The 26,873-nt window shown below is 39.9% G+C and overlaps 2 protein-coding genes across 2 annotated transcripts in view; both read right to left on the minus strand.

Moving 5' to 3' along the window:
* The window catches only part of LOC119882316 (beta-1,4 N-acetylgalactosaminyltransferase 2-like), a 46,289-nt gene extending 39,417 nt beyond the window's left edge, over window positions 1-6,872 (minus strand). Inside the window, exons 1-2 of the mRNA XM_038692327.1 lie at window positions 6,810-6,872; window positions 4,573-4,709 (exon numbers count right to left, since the gene is read on the minus strand). Coding sequence (XP_038548255.1) covers window positions 4,573-4,709; window positions 6,810-6,812 — 140 coding nt within the window. The 5' untranslated portion in view covers window positions 6,813-6,872. The remainder of the gene's footprint in view (window positions 1-4,572; window positions 4,710-6,809) is intronic.
* A 3,905-nt stretch (window positions 6,873-10,777) lies between these two features.
* LOC119882299 (NACHT, LRR and PYD domains-containing protein 12-like) lies at window positions 10,778-25,175 on the minus strand. Its single transcript, XM_038692303.1, has 10 exons — window positions 25,037-25,175; window positions 20,424-22,190; window positions 20,157-20,333; window positions 18,237-18,410; window positions 17,937-18,110; window positions 16,912-17,085; window positions 16,612-16,785; window positions 16,265-16,438; window positions 15,599-15,645; window positions 10,778-12,880 (listed from the first exon to the last, which is right to left on the minus strand). The coding sequence occupies exons 2-10, from the start codon at window positions 22,097-22,099 to the stop codon at window positions 12,297-12,299; spliced, it is 3,354 nt and encodes a 1,117-aa protein (XP_038548231.1). The 5' UTR covers window positions 22,100-22,190; window positions 25,037-25,175; the 3' UTR covers window positions 10,778-12,296.
* Window positions 25,176-26,873: the final 1,698 nt, after the last annotated feature.

The following is a 26,873-nucleotide window of genomic DNA, read 5'->3' on the forward strand; positions in this document are numbered from 1 at the left end:
AGTTGCACACTCCCTCGATACCGACTCGTTTATCAATGCCTTACAGCGATTTATCTCCAGGAGAGGCCCACCCATGGAAATACGTTCGGATAACGGGACTAATTTTGTCGGTGGATTACGAGAGTTGCGGAAAGCCATCAGTGAGTGGAATCAACAAAGGATTTCAGATTACCTTCTACAGCACAATGTAAAGTGGATCTTCAATCCACCTGCCGCCTCCCACATGGGTGGTGTTTGGGAGAGGCAAATTCGCACTGTTCGTTCCATTCTTAACACTGTCCTCTCACAGCAGGCACCAGATGATGAAGGTTTGGCAACACTGTTTTGCTGTGTTGAGTCTATTGTCAATGGTAGACCAATCACTAAACTATCAGACGACCCGTCAGATCCTCTACCACTCACACCAAATCATCTGTTGTTGCTTCGTTCAGGTCCTACTCTACCTCCGGGAGCCTTCGTAAAACAAGACCTTTACCGACGCAGATGGCGCCAGGTGCAATATCTGGCAGATGTCTTCTGGTGCAGATGGCTCAAGGAATACTTGCCTGCACTGCAACAACGCCAAAAATGGCTGCAACCAAAGAAAAATCTTCAAGTAGGAGATCTTGTGCTTATTCTGCATGAGAACACACCACGCAATCACTGGCCTCTAGGTCTGCTTACTCAAGTCTATCCAGGTGCAGACGGACTTGTGCGTACTGTGGAAGTGAAGACACAGGCAGGTGTCTTCATCCGTCCTGCAGACAAGATCTGCCTCCTAGAAGCCAGTCTTCTTAGTTGATTTAGTTTAATTGTCACATCACCCTTACTTTGTTTGAATGACCTGTTTGGGTCATTGGGACCGGGATGTAGGGTGCTGCCCCTTTAAGGACGTTGATTCTGTGGGCTCATGGGATCGCGGAGAAGAGGCGCTGTAAAAAAAAAAAAAAAACTGAACCGAACCGAACTGACCGAGAAAGCAACGTTGATGCTCATTTGCAGACTTTCTTATGTTCTACAACAATTACAGCTAAACACTTAATCTGAACTATATGTTCCCAGCGTGGTAAGTCAAATGTTGTTGTTATAAGTATATTGATAAAAGCACTATGTAGATCGCCATTCGCGATTAGCGCCTAAACGCCTAATGCTATTAGTTTGTTAGTTTGGATTGACATTTGGTTTAAATTGCTTATTTAAACATATATGCAATATGTGTAGCATTTACAAGGTTTAATAGGTGTTTGTAATACAGCGACTGTTTAGAAATCTGTATTGATAGTTTTATTACACACATGTGATAATATTTAATGCCTACATAGTCTACCACGTGTGATATTTGCTTTGTACGGAATATCTTTGATTTATAATGTTTATCATCTAAGCTGATGTTATGTTGTAGAAAACTTATTTGGGAAAATGATACATGACTGGAAACTAAAGGTGAATTATTTGTATTTACAGTTTGACCGCACGCACACACTTATGTGTACATTGTGAGTTCTGCACAAGTGGAATAAAGAAAAGAGAAAACACAAAATCCAAGTTAATGTTATCATTCATGGGTAACAACATAGATCTACCGTTTTTCTCCCACTAACGTCATATACAACCTATTATATATAATATACATTTCAACATTTAATGCTGTAAATAAACATGTAGGCTTATGACCGCAAAAGCAGCCTAATTTTATTTGGATCACCTTTTCAACTTAAGAAAAAGAAAGATATGAATACAAACTGCAAGTGTTGGGCATATTCAATCCAAATAACATTACAGCATTCGCTGCCGCATTTCTACTGTTAAAAACCGCCAAGTCCCTGCCGCCGCTGCGGTAATGTTTACTTTTATACCTTCTGGTGATTCCCTCACCTAAGACAGCCCGTTGTATGGAAAGCATTCATAAACTTGTGGACACTTCTTTTCATTTCCCTGAGGAACTTCAAGTGAATCCGATCACACGTTTACTGACGGCTTTCACAGAGGTGTGTCAAGTAAGCCAGAGTCTCTTTCGAATGTCCTTCAGAACTTTTCAAAGTAAAAGCTCTCAATAAACTCAACATGAAGCATTGCTGTTCTCGCGCTTTAATTTTAGAGGCACAATCACTTAAGAGGAAGTGATTATGTGAGTAACTGTTGCTGTCATGACTGAGATCTATTTCAGCATCACTCCCTATCAATGTATTTATTTTTACATTTATATTTACGTTCTGGCCCGGGTTTTGCCTTTTGCCCACCACTGCATTAGAGTTTTTGAGTGATTGCTTAGGCACAATTTAAAAAAAATAAGCAGTAACTACACACTGATAGTGAAAATGATAAATACTTGTGGCATTTGCCTTTCTTGTGTGCAGGGCATAGCAGTTTGCAATAAAGATTTGTCATGCATGTAGTACAGTAAAACTCACATACACACACAGGTGCCCAAACGTGTAAAGTATGGATGTGTGTTCCTCTCTTGTTTTACATTAATTTTTTAAAGGGACTCTCCCACTGCAGAGAGACTCACTGTTGATATTTTGGATTTTGGAACATTGTGTTATTGAAAAAGTTTGAATACCTCAAGTGTTTTTTGTTGTTGTAATCTTTAGTGATAGTAAGATTGCTCCTGCTGACTTCAGCCAATCATTTTTCCATATCAGTGGGGAAGCGTTCGTACTCCTTTCAGTGATTGGAGCATCATATGTCTACGTTCAGACTGCAGGCCAAAGTGGCCTAAATCCATTTTATGACAGTGTGAACAGGCCAAGTCCAATGGAATCTGATCTTTTCCAGATCGGATTTGGGTCACTTTCATATGTGGTCCAAATCTGATTCAGATCGGATCTTTTTAAATGCGACCTGAGTCTGGACACTGGTCGGGATTGGTTATGTAATGATAGGTAACTTAATATATCATGGATCAACATATATATTAATAACTGCAGGGGTGCATAAGAATTGTAAACAAATTAATTCTATTCCACTTATTTGCAATGGATTTCCTAAGACAACATAGCTGCTGCTGCTGCTGCTGCTGCTTGTGCATTCATTGCAGAGATGCTCACAAGTCTTTGCGCTAGAGTCCAATTCAAGTTTCAAGTCTCTGAGAAGAGTTTGTTTTAATAATATTTATAAAGACGGTCTTTATTGGCCTTTGCTGGCGACATGTAGGAGCTACACAGACATGCAGGATAGATCGATTCGTCTCTTCAAGACGAAGAGAAAGCCCTGTAGGATGTTCTGTTCTCAAGCTGTGGCCTGTAAAGCATGGGAGTGCTTTTGGTCATTTATATTGACTGTTTTTATCAACATTTCAATGTTTTGGAAGCTTGATGTTATTTGGAACGTGGTTGTATGGAGAGAAATAGTGTTTTGAAGATAACTCCCAATAAAAGTGAACATATAACCAGTAAATATGGCCAAAACATGGAAATTCGGCTGGTATATTTGAAAGATTTTGTAATATCTGTTGATTGTCAGTTTCTTTTCATCAAATTTACAGTTACAGTTATATTCCAGGTGTATTAGAAGATATTCAGGTGCATTATAATCTACCTAATGATGGTTTTGATGATTTATTGCATTAAAATTGAGCTTTTTTTGACAGGCGAGGATGAAAATATCATATTTCTGTATTTTATCTCCATATAGTCTGTAATGGTAAAATAAACATGTTAATGTACAATGGATTTATATTCCTTAGCTTCTGACCTTTCAAAGGAGACCAGAATTATGCATCTAGGCCTAATGGTTGAGGAGATATTACTGATTTATTTTGGATATGTTATTTTTCCTGGAAATAGGTGCTAGGGACCATGTGGCTAAATAAGATTATGAACCTGAAAATTAGCATAATATCACTTCTTTAATACTGTATATTTCAACTTTGTCACAATGCATTTTCCTGCTAATCTAAGGAGCTGTTTAAACTACAATACCCATACACAACCACTTCAGAGGCTATTCTGAGGTCAGTGGTCTTTTTAACCAAGTTGAAGCACTTCTCATGCGACTTCTGATCGTTGTCCCTGCTTTGAAGAGGCTGAAGACCTTAGAGCACAATCCAAAGAAGGTTAAAGTCAAGGGTAACTCGGCTTGGTTGAAGATACTGTAAGACGTTTCGTCCCTCATTCAAGAGACTTCTTCAGTCCCTTGACTTTATCCTTCTTTGGATACTATGACCTGGATGACTGGGAACCTTCACAGACTTAGAGCACAATGCTTCAAAATGGCCTGAATAGGTTAGCAGTCTGTAACACTCACAAAGAAAGACTGGATACAGCGAGCCAGCAAAACATTTGCAGGAGATTATCCTTGCAAATTAGTACTGGTAGCACGTGTGTGGTTGTTTTGTGAGGAGAAAAGAAAGGACAGCATGGATTCATTAAAATGTGTTTGAGGAAGTGAAGAAAGACATGTTCTTTACACTAAATGTTAGATGGATTAAGCACGGAGACATGAATGTAAGAGGGATTATGCTTCTATATAAGCCATTCACATTAGGACAACAAGAAGGTATAATCATAATGCACTTCTCATAATAAAGATTAGGTGTAGTATACACATAAATGCACATTTATTTACATGCTATGTCAATAGAGGCGTTACCTAATTTTTTGTGTAGTGGGAACCTTTTCATTGAGCTCTCCTGGATAGTTATAGAATACAATAAAATAGAATGTCAGCAGGATGATCACACACCCAGCAGTAGCCACCTGAAGTGGTGGTCTGTTAGACACAGCCATCTGTAGAGAGAGAAAAATTAGGTCATGGCTAAAGGAACATGATCAATTTATATTTATAACCATTTGATGCTTTGGTCCATAATTCCTGAACTTCTATATAACTGTCTCCATTACAAACACTCTACATTAGCAGTGGGTACCATCCACAGAAGAGTAGACTGGTTGAACAGCTACTCTGAGCACAAACTGGTTAACAGGTGCCCTGAGGAAACAGTGAACACAGGAATGTCCCATTGGTAAGATCAACACTCACACCCCCGTGACCCTGTACGCAGGATAAGCGGTTGACGATGGATGGATGGATGGATGGATGGATCACTCACACATCTCCTGAATAACATGTCATCAGCGCTGCTACTTAAGCGTATATATTCTTCCCATTATCACTTGATTTTCCATCTCAGCGTTTCCTTACAGACATGCAGCAAACCTCTCCCTTAAAAGCGCTCAAGTGACAAAGAGCCAGAGATATGGTGACATCATGCAAATGTTGATTCAAATCTAGCCTGCAGTCATAGACAGGTCCTAAGATCACACTCATGTTATTGATAAAAATATTTAAAGCTGATACTGGGCCCCTGTGGCTACTTTGCAGCCAACGGATTTTCCTTTCAAAACGAAATAAACAACAACGAAAAACGGCAGCCCTTATTGACAGGGAGGAACACTGTGCAAATGACATGTAGGCTACAGACTGCATAATGGGAACTATTGTTACTAAAGGGTAACATAAAATTCAGCAGGTTAGTGCTGAATGCTCTGGTTGATATTGCAGCCTAGTAATTTGATGTCAGCAGCTGTTTGCACTGTTTTGTCACGATTATAGGAGCTACATTGGTGTGATGCAGGGATCGGCTCTGATAGCCTATCTGAATAATCATGTAGGCATAAATCATCCACCGGCACTCAACCCAACTAATGATTTTCTCAGATTTATCCCACCTCTACCGGCCCTTATAACTTTACAGGTGATTTCATTATTGTGTTGATGTGTTAATGTTTTGTCTAAGGGTTTACTTTTATGATGAGGCTGCTTTTTATTGTTATACATACATAGCCTACATAATTACTGAGGTCCCGACCTCGGTGACAAAGTATGCTGCCGGGCCACCATTTTTTAATATCAAAACTAAAAACGAAAGACGTTTTTTTTCAGGGGTTTTCGTTTCCCTATTTACAAATGGTAATTGGGAAACCAGCCGTTTTTCGTTTTTGTTTTCTTCCGTTGGCCGCAAAGTAGGCCCACACGGACCATACTGATTAGCTTCTTCTGATTTTGTTTGCAACAACTTTCCATGCATCGTCATTGTCTGGACTGTCGATGTGGTATTAAATTCTCCTTATGATTTTTCTGATGTATCTTGTCTGCCACTTCCCTTTTATTTCAACTATATCTAAATATGTATTCATTACAAATATATTCCACATTTTGCTGAAAGTAGAAGTAAGTCACTTGATAAATGTTGACAATAGCTGTTCTGGATAGTGTATACTGAAACAACGAACACCGAGGTCAATCTAAACATTATGCATTTCCTTAAATAAAGAAAGGAAATAGGAACAAAAGAAAGAAAGAGGAAGCAGCAGAGAGGTGACCATTCTCGCTATTTAGTCATGAAGGATAAATAAAACTCAAAATAGAAGACAGTTAAATCTAAAACAATTCATCTTTACATATCACAGCTTCAAAATGTAATTTTTATTAAAATTCTGATGATCTGGAAAAAGCCAAATAGCCTGTATCATTTCATTGAATGTATTTTTGTTCAGTGACTCAACACAAAATCTAACAATTTTGTGAAACTTTTATGTTAAAAGATAAATGGATGAAATCCAGAAAGTACCAACAAAAACGTACTGCTAAACTGATAGTTCAGGACCAGTCCCATAAGAATTGTTGTGACAACCTTGCATCTGCACATTATGAAATAATGAAATCTGTAAAACCGCAGAATGCCAGGAACAGCTTCAAGTATTTTGCAATAACAATAATAATGGAACATTACTTATATTTAATACCTGTGCTATAGGTAACAGAAACTCACCATGAGAACAAAAGCATTAAAGGTTATGGTAATATAGAAATTCTAAAGTTCTTACCATTTGCTCCTGCCAAGGTTCTGTACTTGTCCTCTTAGGGAAATAAGTAACTGTCCCACAATGGGCTGCAGGTAAAGCAGGCAGATTGCGAAATGCTCATGACGTACTTGAAACAAGGTAAGAGAGGAAAAGCGTAGGTTCAGTGCTATTGCGCACAGTAGAGGGCGCTGCTTTCTTCCATACCAGTGTCTCAGGAGTCACAAAAACACGATGTGTCTTCGTGGTGTGTAGAAATCTGACAGACTGGGTGGAACCATTGGTTTGGTTGAGCTAAGAGTAAGAAAACCATGAAGGGCCCACACACCTACAGTCCTTAGCCCAAAATGCAGCTTAACAACACACCTGTACCAAATGTACTTCAAGTATCAATCTTTCTGCACCAAATCTGCAGACTATTGTCTGGCGTATTATTATATAGGACATTATTTATCATCAACGTGTAAACAGCTTTTATTGGATAGCTGGTTAAGGTGGAGCTAGCTTTAACTTCTTTATACAGTTCAGTCACATGTATCAGTTCAGTCCCATGTATCCCAATGTGGGTGTAGCCTACCACCAGATAAATCTGAGGGGTTGTGTTGTGAGATAAGGAAATAAAATAAAAGGAAAGTTGTGATTCTAAAATGAGTACACCTTCATATTGTTAACTGCTTTTTTTGTGAAATGTTGAATTTTTAAAACTTTTTCACACAGCCTGTTGCAGCTGTTAAAATAAATGGGTTTCATTGTTCTTATGTTAGGCAAAATATTATGAGCATGTAACCCAGTTTGGTAGGCCTGTTCAAATTAAATTTAATAGAATTTGTTATTTATAAGGTTGCATTTTTCTCTTAAATCATAGAGACTTCTCTCTTTGCAGGGCAGCAGCATCAGTCTACGTAATGAGCTGCTGCCTTAGTAAGTCAGGCATGATTACACACAGGCTTTGTGCAAATATTAGCCTCATTTACTGTTTGTTGATCGATTTAAGCTATAGTCTACCTGTGTTATGTTACCATTGATTAATACAGAACATTTTGGCTATTTCACATTGAAAGCTTTCCCCTGGTGAACCAGCCAGGTGATTTTATTCTAAAATATTTAGTAGCCGAAGATGTGCAACTCATGTATTTTTGTATTTGCTCTTTTGAATTAAGGATTCAGAGAAGATGCTTCCTATTTTATGTTTTGACATGCAGGTGTTGGGACTGCAAGACAGATGCCACGCTGGCCTTTGTTCTATTGGATGTTTGGCTGTGTTTGCAAAGAGACCAAGAGGCCACTACTCTGCTTTATAAGTCTGTGTCAGATAAAAGCTTCAGCATCCTCCTCTTATGAATTGTGCCTCTGTGTGTTAGTTGTAACACTTTTGCTATATTCACTGTGATTCCTTGATTTGTGTAGCATTGTTTCATTGGACTGCTACAGTGTTTACCACTAACTAAACCAACAGGGGGGAGCAAATGTTTGTCCCATCCATATTTAAGTTGGGTGTAACAGTTGTCTCTCTCTCTCTGTCTTTCATCAGGTTATTAGGAGATGGTAAACTCCTATCACAAACACATGGTTTAAAGTGAAGAGGTTTCAAGATCCTGGTGTAACTTTTCAGTTGAAAGAGTTAGATAACATCTTTGAGGATTGTTGAAGCGACTGAGTTTAATGTGTTTTTCCCAGTTCAGCAAATCAGTTTCTCTGTAAAAGGGAGAGAATAGAGGCAGCTAGTGTAGCTTGTAAACCTCTAGACACCGTCAATGGAGTAACTGTTTTCTCTTCCTTTCACAGGCCTATGACAAGATGTGAAGTTGGACCCATGTCACCAAAGCACAAGAACTGTCTGCAGTAATTTCAAAGAATAAAGCATGTAAGTTTTACTTTACATTTCATGGTAAATTATAATATTAATAAATATGAGAGATAATGTGAAAGCATGTAAAGGTTTAATTGCTGCTCCCTCTTTTATTCATGTAACACTCAAGAGTTAGACTGCACACAATTAAATTTAAATACTCTGTAAAGACACAATCTGTTATATGAAAACTGTCATCGCTTTTTAAATGTTTGTACACTGGTGTCTTTTATAAACGACAATTAGAAATGAAAGAGGACCCCGGTAACCCTTCCTTGTGCTTTGCTCAGTTGAGCTACAATGGGAGGAGGGAATCTCTGGACCTACACCTGGTGTGTGACTGTGTCAGTTATAACAATGTAGTGTTCCACCATGATTTATTTCCAGACAACAACCAACTGCGGAATGCTTGTATTGGTCATCTGCGTCATCTGTATTAACGTTTTCTCTCTTCCACACATGGAAGGACCAGGACCACATGGATCAACAGACAGGACCAGAAGAACCAGAGGCAGTACAGCTAGGTGACTCCTTTGCCAAGCATTCAATGCTTTTCAGCTGGACCCAGACAGGCTGTAAGTAGTGTAAAGGGGACTGTAAATAGAGTTAGAGAGTCCCTTCTCCTCCTCCGGCATCTGGGATTTAGCAACAGTGGCTGGGTTGCTCTTGCAGGGTGAAGCTAACAGGAAGCTAATGAGAAGCTAACATGCACCCAACACTAAGCTAACGTGCGGTCTGCCCATGTTTCAGCTGACCAGGGTGACCCTGTGTGACCACGCTTTCCGCCATTAGCTGCGGCAAACAACATCTAGCTACTGGACTGCTTGCTGCTGTTCTCTCAGAGCAATTGGTATTTTATGGGGCGGGACTGTGTGTGATAACCTTATTGCTCTTTGTGTGAAGCTGTTTTGGAATAAACACCGTCTGTGCCTGTCTCAGTCAACTCAGTCACACCAAGTGACTGTTAGCCAGATGGACACTGCTGCCCTTCCTCAGGAAACGCCTTGCCGGCCCTTTCGAAGTGGACCCCCCACGGCAGCGAGGGTGGCAGAGTGGTTGCTCCACTTGTCAACCACGGAGCATCAGAGGCATGTGTGTCCACTCTCTGAGCACTGTTTTGAGAGTGGAGCAGTTCATGCTCCATGGACAGATGGATGGACAGCCTGATTAGCTGAGGCCACAGGCTGCAGTTCCAAGCTGGCTTCTCCCTCCTTCTCACAGGTCAGAGGAAGAAGCTGCATTCCATCTCACTGTCATGTTATGTTGAGCGCATGACTGCCTGGCGCCGTTCCCAGCAGCTCTTTGTGCATTAGAAAGAAGTCTCTGGGCCTCTGTCTGCATAGCGCCTGTCTCATTGGCTGTGTGAAGTAATTTTTTGGGCTTATCTGTCATCTGGTGGGCTTGCCTCAGCAGGCGCCCCAACACGAATCTGTTTAGCTGAAGGGGCAAAGCCCTGTAATTACTGTAGTGATCATGACAGGAGCTAAGGAGGATGTCAGGTGATGTTACAAAACCACATTGGTATAGGAAGGATGATAGGGTGGTTGGATGGTTTACCAAAACATCAGCTTTTAAAATGTGGACCACTGTTTGATTCCAACCAACAGCTGACATTTCTCTTTTTTCCCTTACCAAATAATTTTGGGATCACCCGCTATTATCATCGTCTCATGTTACTGAGGATGTCAGACAACTAGCACTTAAAAGGAATTTTAAGCAGGCATTCGCAGCATTTTACAATGAAAGATTTGCAGCAGTAAAATGGAGTGGTAGATTTATTGTAATAAGCAATATTATACTGTTTTAAGATGCTTTAAATGTACATTGCTTCTCAAGTAATACCTTTTGAAATAGGACCAGTTTACTGTAGAGTTTGGTTCAGTTTTACTATTGTTTCAAACATTATTGATGCAGGTAAACCTTCAGTAGTATCAGAAAATGTAATAACTCGTACTTATTTATTACTGTATTTAACATTACTCCCTGACAGCATCTAATCCTGTGTTTACAGTTTAAATACTAGGGCTAGACGTTTTTTTATATATCTGGACTGTGCTTTTAAGTTTCTAAAGTTTTATTATATGGTTTCCATGTAGCAACAGACTGAGGACAAATTAATTCTGCAAATAAAACATGATTCTAGTCTTTTCAGTTGTTCTTTAATGTGGAAGACAGAAATACAATCATTCTTTCTCTGTGTAGGAATCAAAACAAAAACAAAAGAAAAACTGTGATGGAAATAATGTTCATAAACCTCCTAGTAAAAGTTTCACACAGCTGCTTAAATATCATTGGGAATGTATCCGAAGACAGTAAAACCTGTATAATTTGACATGATTGTGAACGGGTGATGAAAAGCTTGGAGGGAATAGGGTGCAGAGGGTAATTGGTGGAGATGACTCATGAGCAGAATTTTGATGAGAGAAAATGCAGAAAACGACAAACCCGTAATGGAATGAAATACACTGTGGTGTGGTGGTGTATTGGACACTGACAGCCATCACCTTGTCAGTAAAGGAAAACACAAAGTCATCTACCTAAGGGCTAGTGGAGGAGGTGCAGGGTACAGCACGCTTTTAAAATGTGTGTCTAGTCCAGCTGTAATGCTTGAGGATAAGATAGAGGAGACTGATAGCTGCATCTGTAGCATCATAGCTAGGAGAATGAGCTTAGGGGTGGTAGAGCGGAAATCAGATTGTGATGGATGGATGGACCTTCAGCAACATGATTTCATTTTTATTTTTTACATTTTACTCTAACATGTGGAGAGCAAAATGAAGTCAGCGTTTACAGACATACACAGTGCTGCATTCATACATAGGAAGAAGCTTTATTGTCCACACTGTGGAAAAAATGTTTTGGCTTCACCACCCAGCATTAAAACAGTTCATAACAATAAATGACAACAGCAGGGAAAAAACATGTTAAGTTTGTTTATCTTGCTTTGTGTTTATGTTTATTTCAATTACCGATTTCATTAAAGCCCTGACCTGCCGATTCCAATTTAGGCTTCAAGCACATTTTTGATCCAACATCACTTTTCATAAAACTGTCAATATTCGACATCTGCAAAACTTCTCAAGAGTGAAATAGTGTACAAAACTTGTAAAAGACGTTCTGTTGTTGGCCTCTCTCTCTGCCTCTTTTCGCTTCTCCTGTGTGGTTGGTCCCGCCCCTTCCTTACGTAGCTAAAATGGCGGCCGTTGAGGGTGACAAGTGTCAACCGTTCCACACAACTTTTTAGCCATTATGAGCGCACCATCCGGGGACTCACAGTATACTGCATTTTGCCATACTTCTCAGTGTGAATGCACTTATGCCCTCAAAATAGTAAGTGAAAGTAAGGAAGCTGCGTTTTGACCTACAGCCCTACTAACCCTAAAATCACATTTAGTTTTACATTCACCAATTCCCTCTCTTTAGTTTTCATTGTTAGTGGTGGAGTCCGCCATGCCCACGCTGGATTCAAGATGCTTTCCCATGCACGAGTGATTCACAGGAAACGAGGCATGTATGTACTCCAGTGTAATTTTATCTCATTGACAACAGCCTCATTTTTTAATGCTTGTTTACTGCAGCAGAGCTGTAGTAAGTTACTGTGAATGCAAACTAACCATCCTTAAAGGTCACCCTGAATTGGGTAATTTTATTCTTGATCACACTTAGAATTCTGTGCTAGATGTCAGTTGATTGGTTTCCTCATCTGTCTGACACAATGAGTATTCAACCCTGACAGGGTCATTCAAAAAGTCAAAGCTAAACCCAGGATAGAGGGGTTCTGTAAATCTGGTGTAGAAGGTGTAGATGTGTGTCAGTGTTTCAGAGAAGACTCTGTAGAAGGACAGCGTGCCAGCAGGCCAGTCCAGATACACTGCTACTTTGTTAGTTTCTTTGCTAGTCATACAAATAATTGTTTCTGTCTTATTGAACCAAAATATGTGACCAGTATAATCAGAGTACAGACCATAGGACTTGTCATTCCTTCCAAACATGCAGTCACAAGCGTCTCCTCTCCTGCTGATTCCTCTGTAAGCTACTGCGATACGATACGATCCCTTAGTCTCAACTTCCCAATAACAGCGACCAGTCAAACCATTTCTACACATCAACTGTTGGCACTGATCAAATCTTTCAGGATGATAACGATAAGGCTGTTCTTCCTCCACACATTTCACCTGTTTGTTGTTCTCAGAGAGTAACAGACTTCTGTGTGCTGTGTTTGGGTCCAGTGTGAGTTCACAGGCATCTGGTAGAGAGAACAAGACACAGTAAAGCAGAACATAATTGTTTTAGTCAGCATTTGTGGATATACTAACTACTTGGCAGTTACTATAATTAACAGTTTAATGTTTTGGGAACAACATACTCTGCAGTATGTTTATGCTGTATAGTAGTGTTGTAGCACTCAAGGTCGGTCTTGAGACCACTTTTTTAAGGTCTCGGTCTCCTCTTGGAATTGACAACGTTTGTACTCTCTTGTCTCGGTCTCAAACATTGAGGACTCCTACAGTCAAGTAGGACAATCAGCAATACAGTCAACAACTGTGGTAATATCAATAAATTGCCTCTGCATTGTCTGATATTTTTGTTTACATCCTAACTTTGATTAGATGTAAAACTTCCTGCTTTAAATACGACCAATAATGCGGTGTTTCACATCCCCGCCTCCTTCACACGCACTCCAATTATGTGAATGGCGGAGGCAGGAGAAGCTGTGACTGTCTTCAAGAAGGAGAACATGTCAGCTAAATCTTCGTAATAACAATTGGCTACCTAAACCATAAAGAATTAATCTGTAAAATAACGTCCAGAAGAAAACACACAGCTACCGGTAAATTCTGCAGTGGATAACATAAGCTACTGTGTAGTCAGCTTTATTAAACGTTTTTGTAAAGAGTTTAGCAAAGGCATAGGTCTGCATTTGTCTTAAGATGTTGATAGAAGTTTTTCTATCGTTTGTTTTAAACGAAAATGTATCTTTTTGAATTGAATTTCATGTAATGCTACTACAACAGTGTTTCAATTCAGCTGATTTAAGCAGCTTTAGGATTTATATCGAGTTGACAGTTCGAATCAGAGAGATCTAAAACACACAGTTATATGAACAGTTAGCTTACGTTACCCACAGAAAAAAAGTTAATCCTACTACAGATCTTAAGGACCTAAACCAAGCTGCAGTTGGTCTATACAAATCTGCATGATTTAGATTCACAAATATTAATAGCTATTTTGATGGCGAACATGCCAAGACCTGTGCATTCACACTTTTTTTAGTGTTTTGGATAATGCTGCTGAGAGTCTGAGCTCCCATGGAAGCAGTAAAATCATGCAGGGTCACTAATACATTTACCAACAACCATTATTTTTTATCACAACTAATGTAATTTTCATTGAAATTATTATTATTTATATTTACAAGATAAACAGGCAATAATAAACAAGTTTTAGCAGCATCATTATGACAGGATGGCTGCACTCCACCCGGCAGCCACTAAGGTGCAATATTGACCTTACTGTAATGCAGGTTGAGACCGCTCAACCCGCGAAAAATGAACTCAGTTGAGTGTATTACTGTATTAGACTCTGTATTGACTGCTGCTTGTTTGTTTAGTATTATTGTATTAGCTTTATGATGAATCCTCCAATTTGTAGAGCGCCACATTCAATAATCTGCTTTCCACTGTGTGCCAGCGGTAAAATAATAAAAATAAAATATTAACACTTTATTATGATGCCATAAAGTGCGGAATGGTCTCTCCTTGTGCTGTAGTCGTTGTTGGAATATTTCAGGCTATTGAAACTTAAAGGTGTGTAAGTTTTAGTGGTGAGAGTTGCTGGTTGCGAATTGCAACCAGCAGCTCACGGTGCATTCACCAGCTCCTCGCATGGTCCCATTTCCCGAATTGTGAAGTCGTTCCTCCGACTTCAGTGTGTGTTCATGTGCTCTCAAATCGGAATTTGGAATCAACATGGACGCTACTACAAAGATGTGTCGGATTAGCATTATCAGAGTGTATAAACAACACACAGACATCTAGTTCACTCTGCATGAACAGCAAACTAACGGTTATGACCATATTACAAAGTACATGTTTGCAAAATATGTACACCATAAAACTTCCAATAATAGCCAAGTCCCAAATTGCCACCTGTCCCTTTTACTGGCCTTTTGTGGGAACCCATTTTGTTATATAAAGCCAGGTCTCAATCAGGCGCCTGGTCTGGTTTTTACAGTTCTCTGGATGTATAAAAGCCCTCAAAGGCAGCCAGGCCACCCTTTTTAGCTAGGTCTAAGCTACTTAGATTGTGAATACAAATATAAATGTAGAAACTTTCATCAGTATGCAGGGTTTCTGCTATGTACATTCAGCAGTGGTGGCCCGCTGCAAAGAAATTACTGCCGCAGCTGCTTCAGAGTTTTACGAAATGTCATGAAGGAGTAATTACACGACTCTGCAAAGGCTTTCAGTTTGACAATAAAGCCTATTTAGTCTCAGATTACATGTAGGCTAAGCACTGAATAAAAACCAAGTCATATATATATATATATACTGTATATATATCAAATTATGTCATGAAAGTTTAATCTTTAAAAATTAAAAATGGAAAGGACCATAATCATGTGACACAATACACAGACATCACACTGTATGCCTAAATGCTACATTTACTTGCTAATGTTTAGGGTTTTTTCTAGATACTTTATTGTCACATACACATACATGTAGCGAAATTCATTCTCTGCATTTAACCCATCCCTCGAGGGAGCAGTGTGCAGCCACTGTGCAGATCCCGTGGACCAACTCCAGATCTTTAATCTGGTGATCTTCAATTGCACTGACTGGAGAGCTAACATGTTTTTGATGGGTATACTTTCTTTGTTGCCTTTGGCCTCACTTGTAAAAATAAAATAATAATAATAAGACATGGAAGCTGCTTTGTTCAAGTAATAAAAAAAACTTACACTTCGACAGCCCAGATTTTAACCTCTGCACTCCACCTTGGTCCACTCTGAAAGAATAAACACACTAAGTGAGAAAAGCAAATTCTACTGTGGCCCTAAAGAGCAAAACACAGCATTGGACAAAAAACACTAACAACATTATAGAAAAGATTATATTTCAGAAAAGACAACATTTCACAAAACAAAAAAGGTAGGGATAAAAATTCTTGTTCTGAAATGTTATTCTGTTGAGTTTTGTGGTTGTGTTTTCTATAATGTTATTGTGTTTTATCAATTGTTGTTCTCTTTGCACCTCAGGGCCACCATAATATAATCTTTGACTCTAAAATGAGCATTATTCAATTCAATTCAAATCAGCTTTATTGGCATGAATGTGTAACAACAATATTGCCAACGCATCATACAAACTACAGGCATAAATAGCCTTCCAACTTGGGTCTAAACAATTCAGACATTTCAATCAGTTAACATTGTACTTACCAAAGTCACAGTTTGAGTGAAGGTTTTTTTTTGCCTGTTTTCTCACCAGAAGTTTGACCAACGGTCATCTTTTTTCCAATATAAAATTATTGTAACGCTCAAGACCCAAGTTGTAATAAACAGAATTATCCTTCAGTATTCCTCTGCTCCCTTAAAGGAATGAGTGTAAGCTTCTATGAGCCATACTTTAGAGTATCCAGTCTCCAGTTTGGATCCTCCAGTCCAGCAGAGAGAAGTGTCACTCCTGGGTCTCCTGGATGATTGTAGCTCAGGTCCAGCTCTCGCAGATGGGAAGGGTTGGAGCTCAGAGCTGAGGCCAGAGAAGCACAGCCTTCTTCTGTGACCTGACAGCCGGACAGCCTGTTAACATTAATGCATAGTCAATTAAGTGAAGTTAATTATTGTTGTAATAATCCTCTGAAAGGACTTATGGATTAACAATGATAATTACTACACCTGAAATGTAGGTTAACCCTAGTCATGTGAACTAAAACTGTACATGAGGAAGTCTTTAAATGGGAATCTGTTCTAACCTGAGGGTTTCCAGTCTACATTGACAACTCTCAAGTCCGGCTGAAAGAAGTTTTACTCCTGAATCCTGCACGTCGTTGGTACTCAGGTCCAGCTCTTTCAAGCTGCAAGTCTGGGAGCTGAGAGGTGAGGCCAGAGCTCCACAGCTTCTCTCAGACAGCTTACAGTCACTCAACCTGGATAAGAAGTAATGATGATGACAAACACAAACACAAACTCACATGTGGACAATAATTGTTTAAAATAATATTAAAAAAAGATTCCACCATCTCTAAAGATAGCAAATATTTCCCTCTGCTGACCTGAGCATTTCTATGTTACAGTGTGGACTCTCCAGTCCAGCAGAAAGGAGCTTCACTCCTGAATCCTGCAGATTGTTGTTACTCAAGTCCAACACTTTCAAGCTGGTGGTCTGGGAGGTGAGAACTGAGGCCAGAGTTTCACAGCTTTTTCCTGACAGGTTACAAGCACTTAACCTGAAGAAGGATGAATAATGAAATAAACATTAAAAACATATTATGGTTGGTCTCAACCTGGAAGTTTAAATCAGATGGACCCTGACAAACTGAATTCCCTTTGTCTAAAGATGGACCATACATTAATTTATAGGCCACTTACTGCTTTAGGATCTTTAAATGTATGAGAGCCATCTTTAAATTAAAGAATGGAATGGAAACTGTATATGTTAAAGCAAGAAATAAATGAAGTGTATGACAGAGTATGATAAGACAGTGATAAATCTAGGGAAATATAATTCTTAACAGAATTTTAATGCAGTGATCCTTACATACTTGTTTATGGAGGAGTTTTATAATGTGGGGAGAAGAGAATGGAGAGGAGTAGATTCGAGAAGCAAATAAACACTAAATTATGGTGAAAATGCCAGCGGTGTTTTACTCCTCCACTCTGCCTGGTACTCTCCAAACCACGCGAACTCCTTGAAGAGGTGGTCTCTGTACGCTTTCAAATGGACTCTGGTGCAGTTCGCTTGTTGTGTGAAAGCAAACTAACCAACCACAGGATTTTATGATAGCAGAGATGTGATCTGAGTATTATTTCCAAAGCTGGCCGCGTTATAATTGATCTGTATAAGCCATTCATAGGCTATGTTTATGAAAATCATTTGGTAACATACACTTGTTAGCGCGGGTTAAACTGATTAATAAGTTAAAATCTGCTTAAAAAAAGGAGAGTTAATAGCACTCTGTTTACCCTGTCAGTTCATTAAGTCCATAAAGCATTTGTGATACCACAGTATACTATAGGCTAATAAGCCAAACTCCCAGTCTGCTTTTAGCAGAACGTTACAGTACCGAAACCAGCTGACCTGAGAGTTTCCAGTTTACAGTGTGGACTCTCCAGTCCGGCACTGAACACCAACACTCCTGAATCCTGCAGGTTGTTCATACTCAGGTCCAGCTGTGACAGACTGGAAGACTTGGAGCTGAGGAAAAAGGCCAAAGCATCACAGCTTTTCCACGTCAGCGCGCAGCTAATCAACCTAAAAAAAGAAAAAACTTCTGGGTTTACGAGACAGAATGGAGAATGGAGATATTAGTAAAAACAATATATTCGAATGACAGGCTTCAAACCAATTTGTATGTGGTTAGTCAAAAGGCTGGCTGACCTGAGAGTTTCAAGTCTACAGTGTGGACTCTCCAACCCCAGAGAGAGCACCTTCACTGCTGAGTCCCCCAGGTCGTTGTTACTAAGGTCCAGCTCTCTAAGACTGGAGGACTGACAACTGAGAACTGTAGACAGAAATTCACAACTCCCAGATCGCAGACCACAGCAACTCAGCCTAAAGAAGCATACATGAAGAAGATGAATAATTCCTTAAAAAATAAGTTTTGATTCAAAGCAGTCTGACAGACTGTTTTTCTTCACAGTGAATGTGGTTCCTTTGTATTACTCTTTTTATTATGTACTGTTCAATTTGTAATCATTCTTAGTTGAACATTAGCATTTTGTGAGAAGTGTGCAGCAGGAGAAAAAACAGCCCTTGCCCCTCCATCATTGCCATCACTGAGGTGCCAAACCAACTATATTTTCCCCAAATTTTGTGACTGTATGGGTCATGCTAACTTTGTATCCAGTTCAACTTGCCAGCTGACCTAACCATCCTACATACTGTATTCATCTGTGTACTCCAGTGTGTTCATATGTGTGAGGCTGACTTTTACTGCAGATATACTTGCTTCTAGACAAACTCAACAAACTAAGCACGACGGCTGATAAATCCATGGGCTATTATGAGGACCATCACAAGTCATTTCACTTTAATGGTCGACCATATTTATTCAAACAGGAGCACACCGCCAAGGAGCTAAATCAAATGAAAGACAAAGGCAACAGAATCATTCCGAAAAACAACGTAGCTCAGGATACTGCCGGTGTTCCTGCTGTCACTGCTCTTCTATGCCAATTGAGCTGGAAAACCTTTGCTGCAAAAAATGGGACCTGTTGATGCCAGACTTGAAAAATGTAGATGTGTCCACAGGTGAGAGTGATCCAAGCTGTGTAACAACACCACTTTGGAGCACTGATCAAAATTGGCACCCTGGAGACTGTGTTTCACCTCCCCAAAATCAAGAATAAGAGGGAGAGGCTGGTGTGATCAAACAGACAGCTCGCCATACGGTAAGGTAATGTGAATACAATGCGTAAGAAGTTGCAATAAACAGTATCTGTTTACACTTTTTTTCCTGCCAGAATCATCTGATTAGGAGGCCAGTACTGTTTGCCCCAGTAAACATTTCCCTAAGTCTATTCAACGATGGTGGCTAGTGCAAAGTTATCATGACCCACAGAGTAACAATGGCCACATTTATGGGAAATACGCCATGTTGAAATACACCTGAATTTTCCTCTAAGCAATGCACATGAGCCTCAACTGCTCCAACGGAGCTGCTCAGTATATACCATGTGAGACTGTGGTTGTACAGGACAGCCTTTAGATGTAAATATGTGAAGGTGTCCAAAGTTTTGGAAAGATTAAAATTTCAATCTGACAGTGGAGCTAGATGAAATCATGAGATCACCAACAATCCTGTGAATATGAATGTCTGTACCAAGGTTATCGATCCGATAGTTGCTGTCAGGGGATCACTATAGTCATTAGGATGGATCATCTGGTAACCAAATATTTGTGATTTCACTGGATAACCAAAAAATCTGACCCGCTGCTGGAGCCAGAAACATCAGGGGATCGATTAAAGTCATTAAGATTCATCCTCTGATGACAGCAAACATTTACCAATTTTTTATGGAAATCCATCCAATACTTCTTAAGATATTTCAGGTATTTATAGCTGGACCAAAGTGGTCGACTTTCTGTCCCTAGATCCACTGCACTATTGTGCCTAAAAAGTCTATATTGTGTGACAATATGTGTTGTGAGCCAGCTTAACAAGCACACTCATTAGATTTCAACTCCTTCAGTAGAGACAAGGGCAGGCAATAGTCAAAAGCACAAACATGTAAAGGGAAATGGGAATAACTATGACACAATGATGTAAAAAAAAAAAAAGCATTTATGAAAGCACACCTGAGGATTTCCAGTCTACAATGTTGATTTTCCAAAACATCTCGTAGCAAGTAGGTGTAGTAATGCCCCATATGGTTGTTGTAACTTAGATCCAGCTCTCTCAGATTAGAGGTCTGGGAGCTAAGAGCTGAGGCTATAGTTTCACAGCTTCCCTGAGACAGCTTACAGCCACTCAGCCTGAAGATATAGACAGAGAAGGAATGAACAAGTCAATCTACAAAAATTAAATTTACAGTATTTAATATGTACAGTACATTGTGTACCCACAGAGATACTCTGGAGGCTTGAACCACTGGAAGCAACCTCAGAAGACCTTCACCTGAAGGACAGAATTTCTTCAGGTCAAACACATCCAACTCATCCTCTGATGAAAGTAAGACGAAGACCAGAGCTGACCACTGAGCAGGAGAGAGACTGCCTGAAGAAACACATCCTGAACTGAGGTACTGTTGGATCTCCTCCACTACAGAATGATCATTCAGCTCATTAAGACAGTGGAATAGGTTGATGCATTGCTCTGGAGAGGGGTTCTCCCTGATCTTCTTTTTGATGTACTGGGCTATGTCCTCAGCGCTCTGTGAGCTACTTCCTTGTTGTTTCATTAGGTCCTGAAGAAGTGTTTGATTGGTCTGCAACGAGAGGCCAGTGAGGAAGCGGAGGAAGGAGTTCAGTTGTCCATTTGAACTCTGTAAAGCCTTGTTGACTGCACTCTGGAAGAGGAGTTTAATTGCAGATTGCTCTGTGTTGAGTGCAGACTGTTGGGAGCTTGATTGTTTTTCAGACAAGAGGTTGACACCAGAGTTGATGAATGACACAATGACATGAAGAGCAGCCAGAAACTCCTGAAAGCTTGAATGGGCAAAGCTGAAAACTTTGTCCTGGTTTAGCCCATGGTCCTCTTTAAAGATCTGTGAAAACACTCCCGAGTAGACAGAGAGAGCTCTTATATCAGTGCTGCACTCTGCTTCACAGAAGATGAGGTTGCCTTTCTCCAGCTGCTCAAAAGCCAGTTTTCCCAGAGACAGGATCATCTTACTGGTGTTCCAGAGTGGATCTGTCGCAGCTCTTCCGTCATATCTGATATCCGCCAGTTTGGACTGATCTAATAGAAAATGGATGTACATCTCAGTCAGGGTCGTGGGCAGCGCTCCACTGTCATTGGTCTTCCACACATCTTCCAGAACTGTTGCAGTGATCCAACAGAAGACTGGGATGTGGCACATGATGTGGAGACTTCTTGATGCCTTCATGTGGTTAATGATTCTGCTGGCCAACTCCTTATTGTTTCTGAATCTCTTCCTGAAGTACTCTTCCTTCTTTGGATTAGTGAACCCTCTTACCTCTGTCACCTTGTGAATGTACTCTGGAGGGATATGACCGGCTGCCTCGGGTGTTGTGGTTACCCAGAGGCAGGCAGAAGGGAACAGTTTCCCCATGATGAGGTTTGTTAGCAGCACATCCACTGAAGCTGACTCAGTAACATCAGTCAGGATATCGTTGTTGTGGAAGTCCAAGGAAAGTTGACACTCATCCAGACCATCAAGGATAAACACGATCTGGAGTTTATCAAAACTGTATATCCCTGCTTCTTTGGTGTCAGCAAAGAAGTGATGAAGGAGTTCCACCCAGCTGTAGTTTTTCTCCTTTAGCAAATTCAACTCTCTGAAGGTGAATGGAAATATGAACTGTATTTTGTCGTTGACTTTGTCTTCAGCCCAATCCAAGGCAAACTTCTGTGTCAAGACTGTTTTTCCAATACCAGTCACTCCTTTTGTCATTAATGTTCTAACTGATCCATCCTGACCAGGCAAGGGTTCAAAGAAGTCTTCTATACTGATAGTGTTTTTCAAATAAACAGTTTGTATTTTATCCTGTTCCATGTTGACCTCTCCAGATATTTTGTCCGTGATATAGAGCTCAGTGTAAATCTCATTCATCAACATCGGCTTTCCAGATTTTGTGGCTTGCGCAAAGAAATACTGAAACTTCTTCCTCAGGTTGGATTTGAGTTTACGCCGCAATCATTGAGAGTCTCTGAAAGAAAAAACAACAGAAGACATTAACTACAATATGCTATTGTGGAGTAAAGCAAACATTTCCAGATCTCCATGTTACATATTCAGCCTATTGCTGTCAGGTGGAGTAGCAATAGAGACTTATTTATAATTTCTGAAAATAAACCTCGATGCAATTTATTTAATCCCTTAAACCTGCATTAACTGATTATTTATTACTTTTACTATTTACTAGTGTTGTTGTCAAGACCGCCCAAACCGAGACCAAGTCAAGACCAAGATCAGAGTTTATCGAGACTTTTAGGGGCTGAGACCAAGTCGAGACCAAGACTGAGGGAGGGCGAGACCGAGTCAAGACCAAGACCAGTTCCTTACATTACCTGACACACAATAAAAACTGGAACAAGATCATAGATACTTCTCAAATTGATCTGAAAGATGCACATTCCAATTAAAAAACTCACATACAAACACTAAGAGCTGAAATCAACGTAAGCATCTTTATTCAACACTCCTTTTACATGCGTACCATCATGGGTAGGGGTGACATTTTTATTTAGGGATATTGGTTGCATTTGAAGCAATACATTTACATCCAATCAAAGTTGTTAACAAATAAATGAGACAATGTAAAAGCTATTTATTGATATTCCCAAAGTTATTGTCTTGACTGGTCTTGAAAATAAATCCTCAGTCCTCAGTGTCCGAGGCCGAGACAAGACCGAGTGCAAATGCAGTCGAGTCCAAGATGAGACCAAGACCATCAAAAAGTGGTCTTAAGACCGGTCTCGAGTACTACAACACTACTATTTACTATTATTACTTTCAAAAATAAATCTTTTAATGGATGTTTCTGCTGCAGCAACAGAAAGTTTCACTTAAATCAAGTCCTGTCATGGACCAAACCGTAAATTACTGTGTGCAGCGAGGACTCATCTGAGCATGCGATCTGTTCTTACAGTTTTTCTTGATTGCTGAAACACATTTCTGGAAATTGTGCCTCTTAAGCCTGAGCAAACATGTTTTTAACAGATTATCTGTCCCCGTCCACACAGCCACGGAATCAACGAGTTTGCGTCTTGCATCTACCGATGGGGTTTCACTTATGAGAGTTAAGTGACGTCTTGCTAGCATGCCGACTTCGATGTGACGGCGTGTGAGTCTGCGGGTCTGTTTATGTGTGATGCCGCTAAGCCCCGCCCACGCTTAAACACACAGAGAGGACAGAACACAAGAACAACATTGCACAACTAAAGTTCAAATGAGCGAGAAGAAAATTCCCTTTGTATGTTTGAAACACTGGTAGGAAAAACACTGGTTTCCCCCATACTCAACTAACTAACAGCCCCCCTAGGCACACTTAGTCAAAAAAAATTATTCTAAATTACCTTGTGGCCTCATGATACTATCTTGAGGTAATTTATTTTTTGACTAGGTGGGCCTAGGGGTGCTCCGTACTCAACAACTCACAAAGTTTTTTTATGGGAGTCTGGGCCGCCTGGGCCGGTGTTCTCTTCTCTCATTCACTCGGCAGCAACACGTTCTCTAGCTGTAAACTTCACCGTGAGCCATGCATTTATGATTTTAAAGTTAGGGCACATCTAGAATGTTGTGTATCATAATAATTTGCTACTCTCCGCGTCATTAACAATTCATTGATCAAGGGAAAGTGTATATAAAACTTTACAGCTCATAACGTGAAGTGACTTTTAACATTAAGCTAGCTAGCTTGCTCACTAGCTTACCGAGACAAGTCTTACATACAGAGAGCCAATGTAATGAGCCTACTCTTTACTCTTTACTCTGGCATAACTGACATGCTCCCAGGCCAGGAGAGGTCAGCTACGCTGCCATAAGCGGAGGTAGCGTGGGTACATGGGCAGCTGACCTAGGGCCCTGACTGGGTGGGGGGCCTCTTACATGAACCGTGAAGTTTATGTCAGTTGATCGAAACATGGCTGCACGCAGTTCGCTTTCATCAAATAATTAAAAATCTCCCTTCACTCCTGGTTTGGTAAACCACCACAAGACACCACGCATGACAATTACCAACAAAAAACACTATTTTAAGCAGACATGTTTATAAAACATAAATCATCAAGTAAAAGTTGTATTTTAACCAAATGGGAAACTTATTAGCAAATTTGAACAAATCTCCCTTTTATTAGCTCCCTTAAAACACACAGGCTTGCCCCTCTGCTCCACTTTCTCCATCAGCAGTATGTTTTATCAAGTCGCCTAAAAGACACAGAATCTTTTTGCCGTATTTTTCCACGTGCCATCCGTTATCACGGCAGCAGGTGAGCGCTTGTGGACTTGTTAATGACACACAGCCTATCAAACAACCGAAACCAACATCTGCACCCTGTGTGTTCACTGCTGCTTTATCTTGTCTGTGCTTGTAAAATAAATACCACGACTTGTAACGTCATAGGCAGGTTTTTAACTGCGTCAAGTCTGTGCGAGTGAACACATGCACAACCGAGAGACAAGACAACCGAGAGAATTATATGTTGACCTGGTGCTCAGAAGGTGCCTGTTATGATTTTATGATCGTGGCTCTGGACTGTTTCAACAAGCTGGCAGCTGGCAGTGGCAAATAGCTTTGGTTTAATATTTGATTTGATTACACTAATGTTAAAGTTGAGATTTACAAGAAACATTTTATTGCTACTGTGTAAAGGGAATACTGCTGGTAAAAAGCACCTTATTTGTTTTAAGTGTTTGCAAACCACGTTATTGCACTTTTGTGTATATAGCAGTCTTTTTAAATTAAAAGTGCACAATACAAGAATTCATTATTCAATTTTACGCGTAACAATGCAATTAAAATCATAATCATAATTTTATTTTCCCTCTACTTACCTTTGGATGTTGAGCTAATGCTTGATAAACGCTGCACGAGGTCATTCTTTTTGATCATCTTCAAAACCTTAATGGTCACCTTCATAGCATTTTTGTTGTAGGTGTCTATGATCTCATCCACTGTGTCCATCCTGTCTGCATTCTGTAATTGGCTCTTTGAGATTGGTAGGAAGCCTTCCAAGATGTCAGTCTGCACCAGGAACCATTTGAACCTTTTGAACTCTTCATCTGCCAAATCATCCAATGCTGCCAGCAGGTCTACAGGTGTTGCCATGATTTTTTCCCTGAAATACCATTAAACGGTACTTGGTAACAATTTCCAAAAAGGGTCCATTAATTACTATCAATGAATACACTTCAGTATGTATGTAATGTAAAACCTTTTCTTCCCAGCGGTGAGCCCCAAAGCGGCCTCTGCGTTGTGTTAGGTGAAGTGTGCCAGGGCAGGAAGTATGGACAGCGAACTGGAAACCCAATGGTGGTGGATGCAAACAAACGAACAAACTCTTCCTGTTTATTGGCTTGTGAAACACAAAAAAACCTGAGTTTTCAAGACACCTGTTGACTCATGAATCAGTTACAAAATTAAAATAAACTTCAGCTGCCGTATTCTAAAGCTAGTTATAATTTAAACTGCCACAACAAAACTTTTAACCTGTTTAGCAATGCTCAGTAAAGCTTCATCCTTACAACATTAAACTTACAGAACAGGTCCAATCAGTTACATAATACAATGGGAACAGGTGTGCTGCATAGGTATATAACACAGACAGTGATATTCACGGTATTAAAGTGTTTCTAGTGGTGCAGTGCTGGGGGGCACTCCTTACCTTGTAAAATACAAAACATAAACTAATCCACGGTGGCTGCGGAGGGTCAATAAGGCTTAAGACCATGGCAAAGCAAATAACAGAAACATATAAGATAACATAAGAGCACCCTCTGCTGGCAAACATCTAACTGACTCTGTCTAAGTAGTATTAAATGGTTTGTATATGTGTTATTTACTGCAATTTGCAGACATAATCCAACAATTATTAATGCAATAAACATTACAGTATATAAACTAAACATTATCAATTTTATTACGTGATGTGTGCATTACATGTATATACCTAATTAAAGAAACAGTCCTCTGAACATCTATCTTTTTAGTCTTGCATACTGACCATCTGTATGCTTGATGGGTGACTGAAAAGTTTGTAGTTTGCTCCTTTGTCATCAACTTGAAATGACAGCAATTAGAGTGGATCAAACATGAAAAGCATCAACACAGTCAACAGAAAAGTAGTAAAGTATTGAATATATTATTAAAATATAAATGGATGTCTAATATTAAACCGTTGGTTTCTGAAGAGCAGTTTTGAAGCCAAAATTGGGCGGAGCCGGTTGTAGCGTGTCACTCCCAGATAACCAAAAATGTTCAAATGGTCGTGCGTGGAGCTAAGGTCGACGTGTTGCTGAAACCACAACCCATTTTGCCTCTACATAATCTTTGTGGGGAGTGGACACGTGCAATTCCTAGTTAAGGACTATTAGCCAGTCAGAAGCAGAGAAGGGCGGGCCAATGAGAAGCCGGTAAACACAGCTTCGTTTCAGCTGTACATGTTGCCGACCAGCTTGGCCTCAAAGGGCCTCACAGACCCGCATTATACAACAGTTTTAGAAAAAGGGGCCCAAAAAGCTTTGATGACATTCACCTGTCCAACAAACAAAAAACTCCTCCTGCAGGTTACATGAACAAATATTTCATTCTTGACTTTAGGTAGAATGTGAGAGATTTAGCCAGAATTTTTGTTTACCACATTCAAAAAATGAAATAACATTATCAACAGAA

The sequence above is a fragment of the Micropterus salmoides genome, unplaced genomic scaffold, assembly GCF_014851395.1.
Source record: "Micropterus salmoides isolate LMB-PRFRI ecotype aquatic unplaced genomic scaffold, ASM1485139v1 Ms_hic_scaffold_10, whole genome shotgun sequence".
NCBI lineage: Eukaryota > Metazoa > Chordata > Actinopteri > Centrarchiformes > Centrarchidae > Micropterus > Micropterus salmoides.

Excerpts from the sequence above, each read along its gene's own strand:
- LOC119882299 (XM_038692303.1), bottom strand. The coding sequence starts at position 22,099 with ATGTTGATGAATGAGATTTACACTGAGCTCTATATCACGGACAAAATA. Across the intron at positions 18,111-18,236 it reads TGTAGACTTGAAACTCTCAG|GTTGATTAGCTGCGCGCTGA; the intron begins GTCAGCCAGCCT and ends TTCTTTTTTTAG. Across the intron at positions 16,786-16,911 it reads TGTAACATAGAAATGCTCAG|GTTGAGTGACTGTAAGCTGT; the intron begins GTCAGCAGAGGG and ends CTTCTTATCCAG.